This window comes from Crocodylus porosus, unplaced genomic scaffold, assembly GCF_001723895.1.
Source record: "Crocodylus porosus isolate Cpor-Errol unplaced genomic scaffold, CroPor_comp1, whole genome shotgun sequence".
Lineage (NCBI taxonomy): Eukaryota > Metazoa > Chordata > Crocodylia > Crocodylidae > Crocodylus > Crocodylus porosus.
This window is the reverse complement of record NW_017728948.1, coordinates 9,999,079-10,016,003: the sequence shown is the minus strand read 5'-3', so window position 1 is coordinate 10,016,003 and position 16,925 is coordinate 9,999,079. Positions and strand designations below refer to the sequence as shown.

The following is a 16,925-nucleotide window of genomic DNA, read 5'->3' as shown; positions in this document are numbered from 1 at the left end:
AGAACACCACTGTGCTAAGACATTCTAGGGACTTAAATAATCCTTTAAAGAATATACCTGGGATCACTGGAGCAGTTAAAAGTGCCTGTACGTATGCCAAACCTCGACACTTTCTTCACCATTTTTTCCCAATGGACTTTACCCACCAGAGGGCTTCTGTCATTTGCTATAACCTATTGTTAAAAAGAAGAAAGACGCTTTAGTGTCAGAAACAGAAATCATTTGTTCTTCTAGAACTGACGTTTACTTTTGTCCAAACAGATCCCTTTTTATCTTCAATGTTGCATTCCCCCCACAAGAAAACAAAGAGTATTGTTGTAATATTTTGTCTATCCCTAGCTGCAAAATTAGATTTGACCAGTGAAATTGTAATATTGATAATAAGAATATTATGGTTACTGCCAAGAAAAAGGCACATCAAGGACATGCTTATTAACAATTAGTTGCTAAAATACCAAACTCCTAATGCTTTACAGAAGGTTTAGGTGGGGGAAAAAAATCCATGTAATGCAATCAAGGGACAAAAAATATGGTTGCTCTTTACTACACTGATGTTCATCATACTTTACCTCATCCCATAAAAAAGTAAAACCTCCCCAAATAAATAGACCCAGGTCAGTTTAAATTATTCTTCTCCAGATTAGCCACAAAGATGACCATTTGCAACAGCTTGCAAAGGACACAATGTTCTGTAGATACAGCCACAAACATGGCTCTCAACTGCTAGTGACTCGTTCCATGATACTAGGTAAGTTAAGTCCCTGTCTCAGCTTCCCCTCTTCCACATGAGAATAATTCATAGCGATGTTTTACTTGGAGGTCAGAGCAACTTAGATGAAAGGGCTGCAAGTACAAATTATTAAACATTTGCCATCTGAATTGTATACACAACAGTCTACAAGGAAAAAAATGCTGGTCTGCTGCTGACAGGTAATTTTGAATGACCTGACCAATCATGCGTCAAGCAACGAGCTGTAGCAGTTTCACCACTCTGCTTATTTTAGAAATGCCTTACATGCTTCTACAAGCAGACTCGTTGCCACTTTAAAACATTTGCCAGACTTCACTTTGAAACTGCCATTTGTCAGGTGTCCGTGGCAGAGGTTTCGCTGTGTATAATAAGCAGCTTACCTAAACAACTGGACATTTCAGTCTTCCTGCAAAAACTGCTGTCTCCACCACGATTCGTCAATTATGTTGCATGTGCAGGGTGAGAAGTAAAGGCACAAATATACCTGGCCCCTAGAAAAAGTTATCCATTTCTGTGTACCCCAACCGAGGGTACATTTAGAAACTAAAAGCAGCAAGAAAGATTAAAACGGTAAGACATTTTATACAAGGAACTCCAGATAAACTAAGAGGTTGTACAATCCCTCACAAATAGAAGCTAAGATTATCAAAATAGAACTTGAGTGAAACATGTAGCCAAGAATCTCTCACAATATACATATGGGTGAAACATCTCTCCTCATCCTGGCATAGCTACAAAGACTGCTGCCAAGAATATTAACACCCAGCTTGCCTACAGAAGATGGGAGTGAATCAGGAACACAAGTGTGGTGGATCAGTTTCAAATTTAAAACATTTTGGAACAGCTTGCTGAGTTACTGGAACTTCCTTCTCCTATGAGATAAAAAAAAAAAAAACCCTTAAAATATCACTAGTGATTTAAACTTGCCCCTTTAATAACCAGCTCAACAAGCAGATACCAGAAAGGCACCTTGAAACATTTGCATTCTTACTCCTGAAGAGTTACTAGAAGTGATAAGAGAAACTTAGATGGTGGGGTCGGAAGGGACCTCAGTAGATCAGCAAGTCCGACCCCCTGCCCTGGGCAGGAAAGAGCGCTGGAGTCAGGTGACCCCAGCCAGATGCCTATCCAGCTTTCTCTTAAAGAGGCCAGAGACGAGGGGCAGGCAATTATTTTGGGAGGAGGGCCACTTACTGAGTTTTGGCAAGCCATCGAGGGCCACATCACAGGCAGCCCAGGGCAGACAAACATTAATTTTCTAAATTTTTTAGAGGCCCCGTGAGCCGGATAGAATGGCCTGGTGGGCCACATTTTGCCCACCCCTGCCTTAGACATTGGTAAAGAGGACTTAGAAGGTAAGGGAGGGTTGTACATAAATGGGTCCTTTGTCATAAACACACTCTAGGGCTAGGGACAGACATTACACATAAACTGGTTTAAGTGACCAGAAACTGGTTTAAACCTGTAACGGAACAGATGTTCAGTGCACATAAACCAGATTCAAAATGACTAACTGGTTTAAGATAAACCTGGTTGAATGTAGTATCAGACTTAACTGATCTGGATCAAACTGGATTATGCAAGGTCTGTCCCAGACCCCTTCCTGGTTAAACTTAAACCAGAGTCATCCAGCATCCCAGATGCTTTGCAGCCCTGTCCTATGCTGTCTGCTCCAGAAAACAGGGCTGGCCCTGCCCCTTTGCTTCCTAGCAGGAGCTCCGCACATCAGGGTCTGCCTGGCTTCCTCTTGTACCCCCACCCCTTGCTGCTCAAGCAGGAATCCCTCTTTCCCTCCCTCCCATCTCCCACAGCACAAACCCCAGCCCCATAGACATTAGGCATGTGGTATGCTAGCTACTGCTGAGAGGTGACAGTGTGTTTGTGTCTCCCATTTCACTGGGACAGGCAGACAGAACAGTGTCTGCTTAGGGCTTTTTGAAGCTAATCAACAGTTCAGCTAGTAATGTTCCTCCTTTCCTTCCTTGGGAAAAGCTGTTTAAGAAGAGCTTGAACTAATGAGAGAGGCTTTTGTTTTGTTGATAGGTTGATAAATGGTGCTTATCAGCCTCCTGCTGGCTCCCTCACCTGTCAGGTTTGCAGACAGTATGAAGAAGCAGGGAGGGAGACTGAAAAGCTCATTATCAACAGATGCATGCACTGCACACACCCCCTTTGCCTCAGAGTCCAGGCTGGGGTCTGGCAATACTCCCACCCCTTGAGCAGTGAGCAGGGAAAAGCCTGGATGATGCAGGCAGGGTGGGGGTTTACATCCTTCCCTAATCAGAGCATCTTATGGGGGCCTGGCCACCCCTCCCTCAGCTCAGCCCTGGGGAAGGGACGTTTGGGCTACTCTAGTGCCCCCAGGGCTTCCAACCTGAACCACTGCAGGCATGTGCTTGCATTTCTTCAGTCTGGAGAGAATGTCTGTGTGGTTGCAAACCAGTTCAACCTAGGCAGGTTAGACTAACTTGGAAAGATTGAATCAATTCAAGGTCAGGCTTTTTGAATGTCTGTCCCTAGCCTAACAGTTATATCAGAGAACAGTCACTTGTAAGATCGTAGGCATGAACGCCGCGTGCCCTTGGAGGCTGGGGGGGCATGGCAAGCTCCTGCAGGTGGCAGCAGCACTGTCGGCGGTGGGAGCACGGTGGCAGCAAGTGGGGCGCTCCCACAGGCATGGCACTGTTGGCGGTGGGGGAGGAAGGTGGTGAGCACTGACCAGTGGCAGCCAGCAGCGATTGCAACAGCATGCAACCCCTATGCGTAGCCAATGATCCTAGGTATGTGTTCAATACAAATCTATAAATCAGATGATTCCTGGTAAATTAATAAGCTGCTGATTAGTTAAAGGCACTAACTTCTTGACCTGAGAAATACCATTCAAGGCAGGAGTTGACCTGCAAAGAACCTAGCATTGCATTTAGTCACATACTTGTCTCTGAACTTAAAGAAGGGTATCCTACGTAAACTCCATCCCTGTGCCAGCTATTAGCACCTGTCAAACTGGCAAATCCAGTTTGTTAGATTTCAGGCCTTAAACTACCACCTCAGCGAAGTCATAGAACTGGACCCCATTCATGTTTACCAAGTAACTGTATAGATACCAAGAACAAATAAAAGCACAGTTGGAATATAATTAAAGACTGGATGGCCATAAACACTCTTCCGCCACATAAGAAAACTCCGCTGTCAAGAGTATAGAAATGTATTTTAACATTACATACATGTGTATTACCAATACTTGACTCTTCTTCCACCCCATATTGCACTAAACAATTACTCACTAAGACTGTCAAAAAAATAAGAACCCAGCTCAGGACAGTCGATAATAGGTTTCAGTGTCATCTAACTGTTGCACTGGCTTAACTTTTCACTTAAAAAATAATGGCACTCAGGTATAAAATGACCGTATCTAAAGGGCAAGTTTATTTATTCATGTTTCTAAACCAACACAATTTAGTAATGTAAGGTTTTATGACAAATGAGAGAAGACTGGGTGCAGAAAGTAACATTAGAAGCTAATTTAATTCAACCCCCTGCTCCATGCAGAATCATCTCTGCCTAAAGCATTCCAAAAAAGCATTGATCTAACCTGTACTCAGATAAACCTTCTGGATGATGGAGTCTCAACAATCTTTCTGTGTTAAAGAAAAATCTAACATGGTTTTACAAAATGAAGCCTTGCCAACACTTCTTGTATCTTTTGCTTTGCTTTCTTTGTTTTTAAAACTCTTATAGTAAAAGGCTTTCCTTCACACAGCAAATTCCCCTTGATGCCCGAGGAGTTCAGCGCACCAAAACTAGGACCCCTTGGTAAGCACCATCATACTTACAGAAGGAGTCCTAGAAAATAACCTTGAATTAAATCCCAACAAGTTGATTCAATTTAAATTAAATGGAAAAAGAAACAAAAAGGCAACTCCTAACTGTAGTCTTCAATTTTCAAAGGACAAAGTTTGACAAATTACAGTCAACTGAACTGAGAAGCTCAGGGATTTGAATGTGGAGGAGGCTTAGGCTTTCATTAAGTCAAAGGTTGTAATACTATGAGGAATGCCAAGCAAAGGGGGAAACATTTAAGACAGGGCTCCCAACCCAAATGGATGACTAGTCACTGCAAGAAGGATATTAAAAATAAGAAAAGTGCTTGCCAAAGAACAGCACAAAAGGACAGATTTGCAAAGAAAGCAGTGTCTTCCAGGTCAAGAAATGGAGAAATCAAGTGAGATTTGCCAGAAGTCCAGCTGAGTTAATCCTTACAGAGGAAATTAAAATATATTGAAAAAAGGGTTTTCAGCCATGTAAACAAAAAGAAAACAAGGAAAGACAGAGTGGAACACAGACCTGGAAGGGGCCTCCTAAGCAACTGAGTCCAGTTCTCTATATTTGCAGGCACTCATTTGCTGAAGCAATTGCCATTTCAAACCTTCTCACCAACCAGAAGGCACAAAATCACAAACATCAAGAACACATTACAACATGGCACAGTCAAGATCCTAAGAAACATGAATATGCCTCAAGGTGCAGAAAAACACAACCCCCCCCTACAAAGACGATGCCAATCTGATCTAGAGGGAAAATTCCTTCCTGACCCTACCTAAACTTACAAACTGGTAGGATCCTGAGTGGAAGAACGAGGCTCTGAGGAACCAATGTAGGGCCACTGTGCTGTGAGGATGTAGTGGAGTTTAAACATAACTTACCAATGGTTCAGTTAGTAAAAATGATTGTCCTGACTGAAAACCAGAACAAATTATACTGAATATGGGCAGAAATCACTAATGGACACGAGGGCATAGCGACAAAAAATGACCACACCTGAGCTCTGAGGAAGCAAAATGCAAATAGCTTAATGTGCTGAAATCAGAGAGATTGGATAACCTCCATCCCATTACTTGGAAATGATTTGCAAATGGTGTTTAGGAGGTACCCTATGACTACAGGCGGTACCCTATGACTATAAAACTGATGTAATTCCTATATTTCAGGAAAGGTAACTAATCTGGCAAAACATAGACCAGTTAACCTGACCACAAGATATGCAAGGCTTTAGAACAAGTTTTGAAGAAAAGAATAATCGAGAATCTGGATTGGATTCAGAATGGAAAATGGAGTAGGATGCAATATGGTATTATTTTCTAGACAAAGGAAATGGAGCAGATTTTTCTGAACTTTAGTAAAGCATCTGATGCAGTATCACATAGGAAGTTATTATTTATGACAGAAAAGAATGGTATGTGCTGAAAAGAGGAAATATGAAACTGGAGGGAAGTTACTGAAAGAGTTTCTAAAAGGACTGGTCTTGGAGCTAATCTTATAAACATTTGCATTACTGATCATGGCAAAAAATGTAAGTGCCCTAACGATATTTATTGTTGCCTGTTAGCAATCTGCAGAATACTATCAGTATCAGTAGCAGTTAGTGCAGCAGAGTTTTTGCAATGCATTGGGTCTTCTCACGCGTTAACAGTAACGGATCCATATTAATAGAAACACAGTCCTAATCAACATCCTGTATCATACTACACATTCTGTGCATGATCTACACCAAATACAGCTGGTTTAGCTGAGGTTAGAGTCGAAATCTCTGTAAGCAGCATATGCAACAGAGAAGACAAATTATTTGCACAGAGGAACTGGTAAGTGACAGAAATGGGGTGACTCGGAGGTATAGAATAGTCCACCATGTCAGGAACTGACTTGGAACTCAAGAGACAGTGAATTTGGGTCCTTGCTCTGCCCCATGCTGTCTATGAAATATTGGGCACATCCCACTTTTCCTCCATGTCCCAGTACTTCACAACTGAAGTTGGGAGAAATGTGGAAACAAACGCATGAAAAAAAAAAATGCACTGACATTATTAAGGTAATAAATACCTTGAAAGTACTTACAACCCCTCCCAAAAAACTAGGTTAGTGAACTGATAATTGTAAAAGAAGAGAACATAATTAAAGCAAGTGTTGGGACCTTAATTGCTTCCATACTTTCTGTTTAAAATTTTTGATTAAATGGTTGTTAAAAAGAGAAAAGTCTAGTCTAAAAGGTAGTACTTGAAAGTAAGATACAACTGATGTTGAGACATACGGTATGGTAACACAGGGTGCTTGTACACATGATGGGGATTTAGTACTTAGGGTTGCATTCTATGCCCCTAAATTGAAATGGTGGGTTTCAATTTAGGGGTTTCCATCCCTGTTAGTGAGGGGCCCTCTTTTTTTTGTTCACTGGAGACTGCTTATGGCTGGGGGGCAAGCTGCCAGCAGGCCAAGCAGCCCCTGAGCTGCAGGGGCCCCCAGTCCTTCCCTCCACAGTGACGGCACACCCTGGGGCCAGCCAGGTGGGCTGCTAGCAGGCTGGCTGCTGCCCCAGCTCAGAGGCAGCACCCGACCTGATCCAACTCTTCTCCAACCCTGAGCTGGGACAGCACCCAGCCCACCAGCAGCCTACTTGGGCAGTCCCGGGGGTAATGCTGGTGCAGAAGGAAGCACCAGGGCCCTCCACAGCTAAGGGGGTGCTCAGCCCGCTAGCAGCTTGGCCCCTGGCTATGGTAGAGGCAGACAGGCTCCACTGAAAAAAAAGAAGAAAAGGACTGAACCCCTTGCTGCTTCTGCCTTCAGCAGGTGTCTGCTGAAGGCAGAAGCAGCAAGGGGTCCAATCCTTTTCTCCTCCAGAGCCTACCCACCTCTCTCACAGCCGGAGGACAAGCTGACTAATAGCTGCAACACATTGTTGAAACTAAACTACATCAGGATGTAGTATGCAACAATGCAAACTCATTTAAAACCCCAAAACACCTGCACATGTACAGCGTCATGCCATTAAGCCACACAAAGTGACATTTTTGTCACGTGTACATGGTAATGGTGTCATGTGTACAAGCACCCATATCCTCAAAATGTTGTTGATTTTGACAGGTGGTTGCGTAATAGATTTTTCATTATAACAGCTCCACTGACATTGGGTTAAACTGAAAATTCCCAAATGAGGCCAACTGAAGACACTCAAAGGTGTGAATCAAAATCATTCTATTAAGTTAGTCATGGCTATAGGACTAAAGGAGCAAAAGACTTTTAAGAGCAGATACCACGCAGATGAGCAAGGCATCAACTGGTCAGGCCGCAGCTGGAGCACTGCTGGAGTACTGAGTCCAGTTTTGGGCACGGCACTTCAAGAGGGATATGGACAACCACAAGAGGGTTTGGAGGAGGCCACTCATATGGTTAGGGGCCCGCTGGCAAAGCCCTACGAGGAGAGATTGAGGACCCTGGATCTCTTCAGCCTCTGGAAGAGAAGGTGATCTTGTGGGTGCCTACAAAATTCATTGGGATGGGGGGACAGCAAGGAATAGGAGATGCTCTGTTGACCATGGTACCCCTTAGAATAACCAGGAATAACGGCCACAAACTGACGGAAAGCAGATTTAGGTTGGACATCAGGAAGACCTGCTTTACTGTAAAGCAGGGGTGGGCAATTATTTCAGGTGGAGGGCCACTTACTGAGTTTTGGCAGATCATCAAGGGCTGCATGATAGGCAGCTAGGGGCAGATAAATATTAATTTTCTAAATGTTTTAAGGGCCCCGTGGGCCAGATCCCGCGGGCTGCATTTTGCCCACCCCTGCTATAAGAGTTGCCAAAATCTGAAATGGGATTCCAAGGGAGGTGGTGTTCTCCCATACCTTGGGGGTCTTTAAGAGAAGGCTGGATAGGCATCTGGCTGGGGTCATCTGACCCCAGCACTCTTTCCCGCCCACGGCAGGGGATTGGACTCAACTTCTGCTGAGGTCCCTTCTGATGTAAACGTCTATGAATCTATGAATACATGCCTAGAAAAGCAGAACAATGTTAACAAGAGTTTTCCACCTTTCTCTCCCTCCAACACAAAGACATCTCAAACAGTTGCTTACACAGTTGCTGACAGCTTCTCTAAAATTATGTTATTGATGTAGTTGTCACTTGCTTTGCCAACTCCCTTATCTTAAAGATATTTTTAAAAGACTTCCATGAAATAGCCCACAAAAACTCTTGTAGGTGAAGGGTTTGATAGAAGTCAATATATCTGAGAAAATTAAACACTACTACTTTCCAGAGCAGCTTCTGTTAATACAGAAAGATCACACCCTGTTCTGTTACCAAGCACAATAGGATGGTAGCTCGACTTGCAAGTTTCATGTCTTCTGTTGGGTTTAAGCCAGGTCTCCTTCAAGCTATTTTAAGTGGGGGTTTTTTGCAGGTCATTATAACAAAATCTGGCCTCATTAAATTTCAAAGCTAGCTCACAGCAGATGATCGCCAAGCATTTCAAGGCTTGAGAATGGAGATCAGATGTTGACACCTGAAGATGAAGCAGCTTTTTAACTGTAGTACCTTTATCAGCACGATATTATTTTATCATTTTCTTTGTTTACTCCTACAATTAAAAGATATAGGATAAAGAAATTTACTGTGCATCTGATGCACAAAAAAAGATTACAATAAGATGCAGGAAAGAAACTTAGACGTATGTTGATATCACAGGTATTAGAACAGGATTTACCTTAATAATTTTTAATAGTAATTAATTCTTTCAGTCAATCACAAACAGGGTAAATTCTAGTGCATGTTGAATTAAAACAATGCTTAATCAAGGACGAACAGAGACCTGAGCTGTTAGAAGATTGAAGGTGAAGCATTTTACAGATCAGTGCAGAGCATTGCCATCTAATCATCTTTACTGAAATAGCGGCTCTGTTTAAAAAGAGACACTAAATAGAAAAGTCAGACTTTTAGATGATATATGTTACTGGTAACATTAGGTTCTGAGATTATTATAACATTAAATAAAAAATTACCTGTGCTGAATTGCCCTTACTGTTTTTGATACCTCTTGTGTCTAGTCAGTTCTACTGTTCCTTTTATTGTTAGGCTTTTAAACAGCAAGAAAGAAAAAAAATCAGAGAACACAATAGTAACATCACCACAAAACATTAGGGAAAATGAAGGGATAGGCAAGTACATGAAATATTTACATACCTAAAACTGAAAATATTCAAATTGAAAATGTTCCTGTAATCCAGTGCATGCCGTGGGTGTGTATCATATAAAAAGATGTGGAAAAACTGAGTCCAGATGCAACTGCCAAGGGAACCCTAGGACTTGGTTTCTCTAATTTTAATTTGACCAGGACATCAGATGTGTATAAAGAGGGCAGATGATCTTCAATAACTGAACAGTCAAACTCAGTATGGTGTCTTAGGCAAAAGGCAGCACTTCCAATGCATTGGGACACTCTTACGGTTCTTACTCAGCTGGAAGAATGCCACCTACTAGACCAGTGACGCCAATCCCCACAGCCCATAGGAATTCACAAATGATCCTGCAGCTAGGTGGCAACCAAATTTTATCCTCTTTAGCAGATCAGATCAGACAGGTTTCCAGCATTAGCTGATACAGATAGAGGCCTTACAGTACATAAAGTTGTTTGATTTCAGCGACAGAGCTTAGTTTCTAACCCTTTAAATTAAATGGTGAGGTAGTATGCGAGTGAGAATCTGCCAATTCAGTTCATTTCAAAGGACAGGTCAAAAGTCAAAATACCATAACTTGAAAAACTTAACTTGAACGCAACATGATGGAACAAAAAATTATCCACAGGTTGAACTGTGTCCAGTATGGTCTCAGCAAAGACTCTGGATTCTTTCCCCATACCTGGATAGCTTTTATAACCCTTATATTTCTCAATCAGTTAACTGCTTTGCTTTTCCCTTTTGACCTGTTCAAGCCTCCTTTGCCTCTCTTGGCAGTCTCTCCAGCCCCCATCCTTTCCTTTCTCTTTCCCTGTTGTTTGTATTAAATTACTTTACTCCTTTCTATTTAATACCCCATCTCTCTGCAAGTTCCTTCATGACATCTGATGAAGTAGGCTGTTGCCTCTGAAAGCTTATGCCTCTTTGAACAAGTTAGTCTTTAAGGTAGCACCCTGGCATGCCTTCACCTTAGAAGAAGAAATGTCAACATGTTACATGAATAAAAGGGTTCAACAATGCACTGCACAGGATGAAAACGATGGTCCTTTTGTTACCAGGGAATGAGCTAATCACGCACTGAAGCCATGGCGATTTTTCCATATTATTGTGCTGTACAGGTATGCTGCAAATCTCATAACTTCCTCAGAAGAATTCAGCAATAGCCACTGTCAGACACTTGATATGACATTGCCCGTCTGACTAGTTATGGCACAACAGTAGTTAGGCCCAGATCTTACTGCTACTAACTAGAAAGATTTGCTTTTATACATGTTTGACACTCAACATAATTTGAAGAACAACTGAATATGTAGATTCTTTACTGTATTTTTGGAAGCCACATAGGGCACTGATAGACATGGGGGGAAACCCCCCCACACTTTACTAGAAGCAGCAGTGCATTAGTTTGACTCGGCTCCACAGCATCTGTATAGATTGGGTGCTTCAGCAGGGCTTTTTCGCACTTTTATCTAAATTTGATTCAATCAGCTATTAGATAACGGTGCCATAAAAGCCCCGCTGAAACGCCTGATCTATACAGATGTTGGACGAGCTGGATCCAACACTCTGCCTCTTCTGGGCATGCGCTGGCCTCAGTGCCAGGGCACATGGAGCTTAAAGTGCTGTTTTGTTTTGTTTTTTTATGTCTGTAAGCAGCCATGGAGTAGCATATGTATACTGGAATTATTTGTATATCACTGGAGGTAAGGAAGTTCTAGAAACCTGTAGCAGGGAGTCTGGGAAAGCAGGAATGTCATGCAGCACTCTATAAGGGCATAGAGCTGAGACCAGTGCTCTTTCATTACCCCTTGGCCCTCTCACCTGCCAAAAGCAAAATGCCACCAAAGTAGGTAGCAAGCAAGGAGCAGAGGCACAAGGTAGGAATGCTGCTGCGTGAGACCCCCAAGAAAGTTTCTTACAGTAGCACTGGGCACTTTTTTCATAGAGCGGTACTGAGGCAGGAGAGATTGCTTATCTGGATGCACAGATTACTAGACGACTTGGATGCTTTGTTTTCTGATAAACTCTTAAAAACAAAGGGCCTAGCCATAAAGCACGTGGCATTTCTGTGTGTATTGACTTTGATCAGCTTCTTCATATTTTTATTTTCAGACACTACAGAATATAGCAAATTCGCCTACAGGTTGAATGTACAAGACAATAATGAATATACTCCCCTTTTTCTTCGATTCTCTCAAAATAGCATTTTCAATCAAGTTAACCAGCCATTGCCACCCAAAAGCTTCAGGCAGAATCTAACCCCTTTTGCACTTTCATCCTACAATTCATGCACAGGAAAGACTCATTGAAGAAAAAAACCTGAGACAAGACTGCATCTTCCTTCACATGCTCCTCAGTCATGATGCCTACAAAATCGACCATCTGAGATCACCGTTGACTCGCCATTATCAGACTGCCCCAGTAAGTGGTAGTGGTGATATGGCAAGGAAAAAGAAGCGAGTTTCTCCCTTGCATAGTTAAGGAAGTCCCTAGCTTTATTATTGTCTTTGTCTAGGTTTAGTGCTATAGCTAATTAATTGCTTGGTAACATTTCCAAGCCTTATGCATTTATGGCTGGGAGTGGCCAGTTGAAGGAAGACGTCAGGAGAAATCAATCAGGTCAGTTATGAGCAGAGAGAAGCACGGTATGAAGAAATGTTGGAGGAACAAACAGGATAAGAAAGAAGGAACTTGAGGAAAAAATACTTCCAGGAAAGTAGAGAACACCTTGCTGGGCAGAAGATAAGGAGGACCTGGGAGGTGCAGGGGGAAGTATGAGGAGAAACAATAATTCTGGAAGTGATGCATCAATGAATCAAGTGAAGCCAAGAATGAAACTGAAATACTCTCTCTCTCTCTTGCTTTTATTTCGTAAGGCTGGGCACATAGTATTCAGTTAATAAATTATTCAGTCAATTCCACTGCAATTCAAACAAGCTATTGAACAATTTTTGCAGTTATTGTGTCAACTCCATAGCCAGGCAAATAGTCAAAAAACAGTAGCATCACTCGAATGATAGGTTTCTAACACATGCTACTGTTTGATCAGCCCTAGCAAGAAGCAAGCTACATTTTTAAACATATTAAGTAACCTGTTCAATAATGTTGCAATGTAATTCAGAATGCAAATTGACAATGATCATCTACATTATTCTCTTCAACCATTCTGGAGTGGGCTTTTGGGTATGCAGTAGCATGCACGCGTTTCCTGGCTAGTCAGGGTTAAGTAATTAATTTCCAAATGCTGCGTCTCTGTGGAGAATCTATGGATGTACAATTTATGAGTGTTCATTTGAGATCACAAATTTTTATAGATTTTTTTTTTTTTTATCATTATCAACTCTATTTTGATTGCAAGACTAGTCTGCATTCTTCACTGTCCTTCTGTTTGCATTTTGAAGGAAATTCCAAGGAGACATAATACAGGGCTAACAAGGAGGGTTAATAAATCTTGATAGTCTCCTATTAGAAATACCCTGGACAGAGAAGACAGCCAGACCAGGAAACCATTCTGTCCAGGCTGGCAGCTAAACCGTGGATCACCTGCTGGAAGATAGGCGTTTTATAGTTTAATTTGCGTCTGCACATCTTTTGATCCATAAAGTCAAAAGCAATTAATTTTAGACCCTCTTGTGCAAAATCCCCATGTTACATGCTTCAACTGGCACATGTCCATGGAGCAGTACTAAGTCAGCATCTGCAAGAAGACAGCTTAAGGAAAGGGAGCTCTGAAGTATGCCAAGTTCATAAGACTCCTTAAATTCTGGAGTATGCCGTTTGGTGCTGGTGGTTTAAGGCAAACAGACCCCCCAGATCCTATCTCTATGAAGTGCAAAGAGACTATGCAGAAAGTGTGCCAATGAAACCCAAGAGAGAAAGCCGGCGTTGGAACCTGCCCAGAACAAGGAAAGCTTAAAAGCACATGGGTCCAGTGCTTGGAACCTGAACACAGCAGCTTGGTTCAGCAGGGGGAACTCAACAAGAGCTGGGATATTAATTATGCCTGTTGGGGGTGTTACATAAGGCAGATGCTTTACATCCAACAGGAAATTTTTCCAACACCAGACAGTGTGCCAGGGCAGTCCATACACCTAACAAATATTTACTGGAGTATTATTTCCTGATCATACATTACAGTATACAGTTTACCAAGAGAAATAGAAAGAAAGGGTTTTTGTTTTAATGACCGAAGGAACTTTGTCGCTTCCTATCCTATCTGTAGTTGTGCAGGTTAGCCCTCCAGTGCCCATTACCATGGTGCATTTTCCTGGGCTATTTTCCCCTATCACACTAAATCAGAAACAGTCTCTTCACACTCTTAGAGTCTAACTTCTGTTATCAGGTGAACTGGCCTCTAAAAATAGCTTTTCCTCTGAAGCACATTTCAGCCATGATAAAAAAAATGGAAACATTTTCTGTACCTGTACCAGCCAGATACCATCTTTTGTGTCTTCCACAAGCTCATAGAAGTGCATTTCACCACTGAAGTTCGTACTTGAAACGGATTCAGAGGCCTCTTCTTCCTTAAGAGCAGAATAAAGCTCTCCTTCCATGAGGTCTCCTGAAGAATGGATGGGAAAAAAGCAATTAAACTGCAGTTGGTAAAACTCATGTTAATCAAAAATATTCTGGTGTCAATACTATTTTCTTGTCAGTTAGTGAAAATGTTGTTAATTATATCTTACGAAGCTGAACTCAACCATTTCAGCTTAAAAACCAATTTCAAATTTATTCTAAATTATTTTACATGTAGTTATACTTAAAAGTATGAACATTTTAGTTGTCAGTCAAACTGGGAATAAATTTAGTCTTCTTTGGGTTAAACATAGTCAATATATATAACTGGACCAATTGAAAATCAATTGAATGTGTTCTCCGCTTTATAAATCCCTGCTGATATTCTCTGAAATTCAGAGAACTAAAATGGAAGACACATATTTTGCTTTCAATGATTTAGCCTTTACTGCACAGAAAATTTAGTTTTACAGTCTACAAAAAGATTACTCAAAACAAAAATTGTTAAACCTGTCCATCTAAACTGTTTTTTAGAATTCCAATCAATACCGTTCAATTTTTGTAAAATTAGAATTTTACTTACAATGGAATAATCCAAAGCCATTTCACACAGCTACTCTAAGGTAAATATTCTACTATAAAAATTGATTTTTATATACAAAGCAGTAAATATTTCCTAACAACTCCAAACTGAACACCACAAATTGAGTTCCTTCGGCAACTTATGTAAAATTATTTCTTGTTTCTTTCGCTCTCGTTTCCTTTCCACATATTGTATCTGACTGCAAACCATATTACTAACAATGTCATAGCATTTATTCTATGAAACTTGCCCTTCAAAAATGTTTTCCCAAAGAAGACTTATTACAGAATTTAATAAATGTAGTATCGAAGTAAAAACTCTTGATATTACCATCACATAATTTGGAGGCCAAAAACATTTATGTAAAAATGTTACAAAGTTTATTAATAATAGAAGTGTTGCCATGACATTTGGAAAAAAAAAAGTCATTGAACAGTTTGTTTGGAGTTAAACATTTTCCTGCAGTGTCTGCAACCCAAATATTACAGCATAATGAAAGTGAATGAGCGCCAAAGAGTGAAAGTGACAGGAAGCAAAGAGAACCTGACCAATGGGGTTTCTCCGTGTAGGCCAGAGAAGTAAAAAAGATAGTAAACAAAGGGTATAAATAGTAAAAAGCAAATTACTGCTGGTATCAGCTATTCATAGAAAAAGAGTTAGTGTCAAAGAATATGAAAATCAGGTCTTTTCTTTATACTAAGTAAATCAGTACATCCATTCAAGTCTTTCTGCTCAACGCTTCTTGCCTATTTTGATTGCAGTAATCTCCTCCTTTCTTACACGAACATCCCTTGACAATCCGTTTGAAAAGCAGATTTAAGATGATCTTTCCCATCTGCGACTGACCACACCGGTCCCACCTCCGAACTCCTCTTCTGGCTCAACATCCCGGTCGCCCCATTAACTTCCAAGTGTCACGCTCCCAGTTCAAGGCAACATCTCCTCACTGGTCTGCACACCTCATGTCGCCCTCTCCCCTCGACGGTGCCAGCCTCATTCACTCTTTCCTCAGCCTCTCGCATGAACATCCCCACGCCTCCTTCTAAACTACCCTGTGTTTGGGGTCAGTCTTCCTGTACCGCTCTGTAAAATCACCGCCCTTTTCTCAAGACACGCTCTGGCATCCCACCAGCTGCTCGGTCCAGGGCAAAGTGGCATTTAAAAATAATAAACAATAATGTGAAGCATGAGGAGAAAGGAACATGTCACTTGTCATCTTCGCTTGTAGGACTTTTGTGCCAGGAGTCCAGAGAGAGATGCAGGGTGGACGAAAAGCTACGTCGCAAAAACACAACCGCCAGCATCCATCCTGCCGCGCAAGCAAGGCCCAACCCTTCTAGCTCAGCCGCCCCGTCGCAACTCAGGCCGTTGCTTCGGAAATACTCCCCCGCCCCGAAGCCAAATCTTTTACTTAGTGACCAGCCTAACGAACGGAGAAGGCCTCTTCTCTCGACACGCCGCGTACACACGTGCGACGTCGCCGTTCGACTGCTTCTGCGCCCGCCTCGAGCGCTTCACCCCACCAATTTGGACCGCCGAGGAAGCGCGCGATGGATTCACGCGCCGCTCGGAAGTCGCCTTACGCGCCAAGGCGCCCACTTGCCCGGAGACCCAGCCCCGCCAGCGTCTGGAAACTTACACTGGGGAAAGCGTAACCGCCCCGCCGGCCGAACTCACGCGGCCCCGATTTCGACGCCTAAAACTGACGGGACGTCAGCATCGTGAGACCCGGCGGGGAAAATAAAGAGGGTGAGCCCGCCCGAGGGAGACGTCCCCGTCCCGGGGGGTCCCAGGGCCCTCACCTGACTTCTCCACCAGCTCCCGCACATCCTTCTTGTCGGGCAGCCCCGAGTAGCCCAGCCCGCGGCCCTCCAGGATCGTCTTGAGCTTCTTGAAGCTCAGGGTCACCGGGTCCACGAGCTGCGTGGCCAGGAAGCCGGTCTCGTACCACACCACGGCCTCGAAGACGCGGGCCAGCACGAACAGCACCAGGAAGTACAGCAGCAGGAAGAACAGCCGCAGCCACATGGTCGCGGCGCGGGGCGCGGGGCCCCGGACCTGTCAGCGCCCGG

The 16,925-nt window shown here is 42.6% G+C and overlaps 1 protein-coding gene across 2 annotated transcripts in view; it reads right to left on the bottom strand.

Annotated features, from left to right (window-relative positions):
- Window positions 1-16,919, bottom strand: part of LOC109322135 (charged multivesicular body protein 3) — a 46,430-nt gene extending 29,511 nt beyond the window's left edge. The window contains exons 1-3 of one of the 2 annotated variants that reach the window (XM_019553026.1): window positions 16,656-16,919; window positions 14,177-14,316; window positions 58-173 (exon numbers count right to left, since the gene is read on the bottom strand). In XM_019553026.1, coding sequence (XP_019408571.1) covers window positions 58-173; window positions 14,177-14,316; window positions 16,656-16,881 — 482 coding nt within the window. In that variant the 5' untranslated portion in view covers window positions 16,882-16,919. The remainder of the gene's footprint in view (window positions 1-57; window positions 174-14,176; window positions 14,317-16,655) is intronic. The other variant, XM_019553028.1, reaches the window with a different exon arrangement.
- Between the last annotated feature and the right edge of the window lie 6 nt (window positions 16,920-16,925).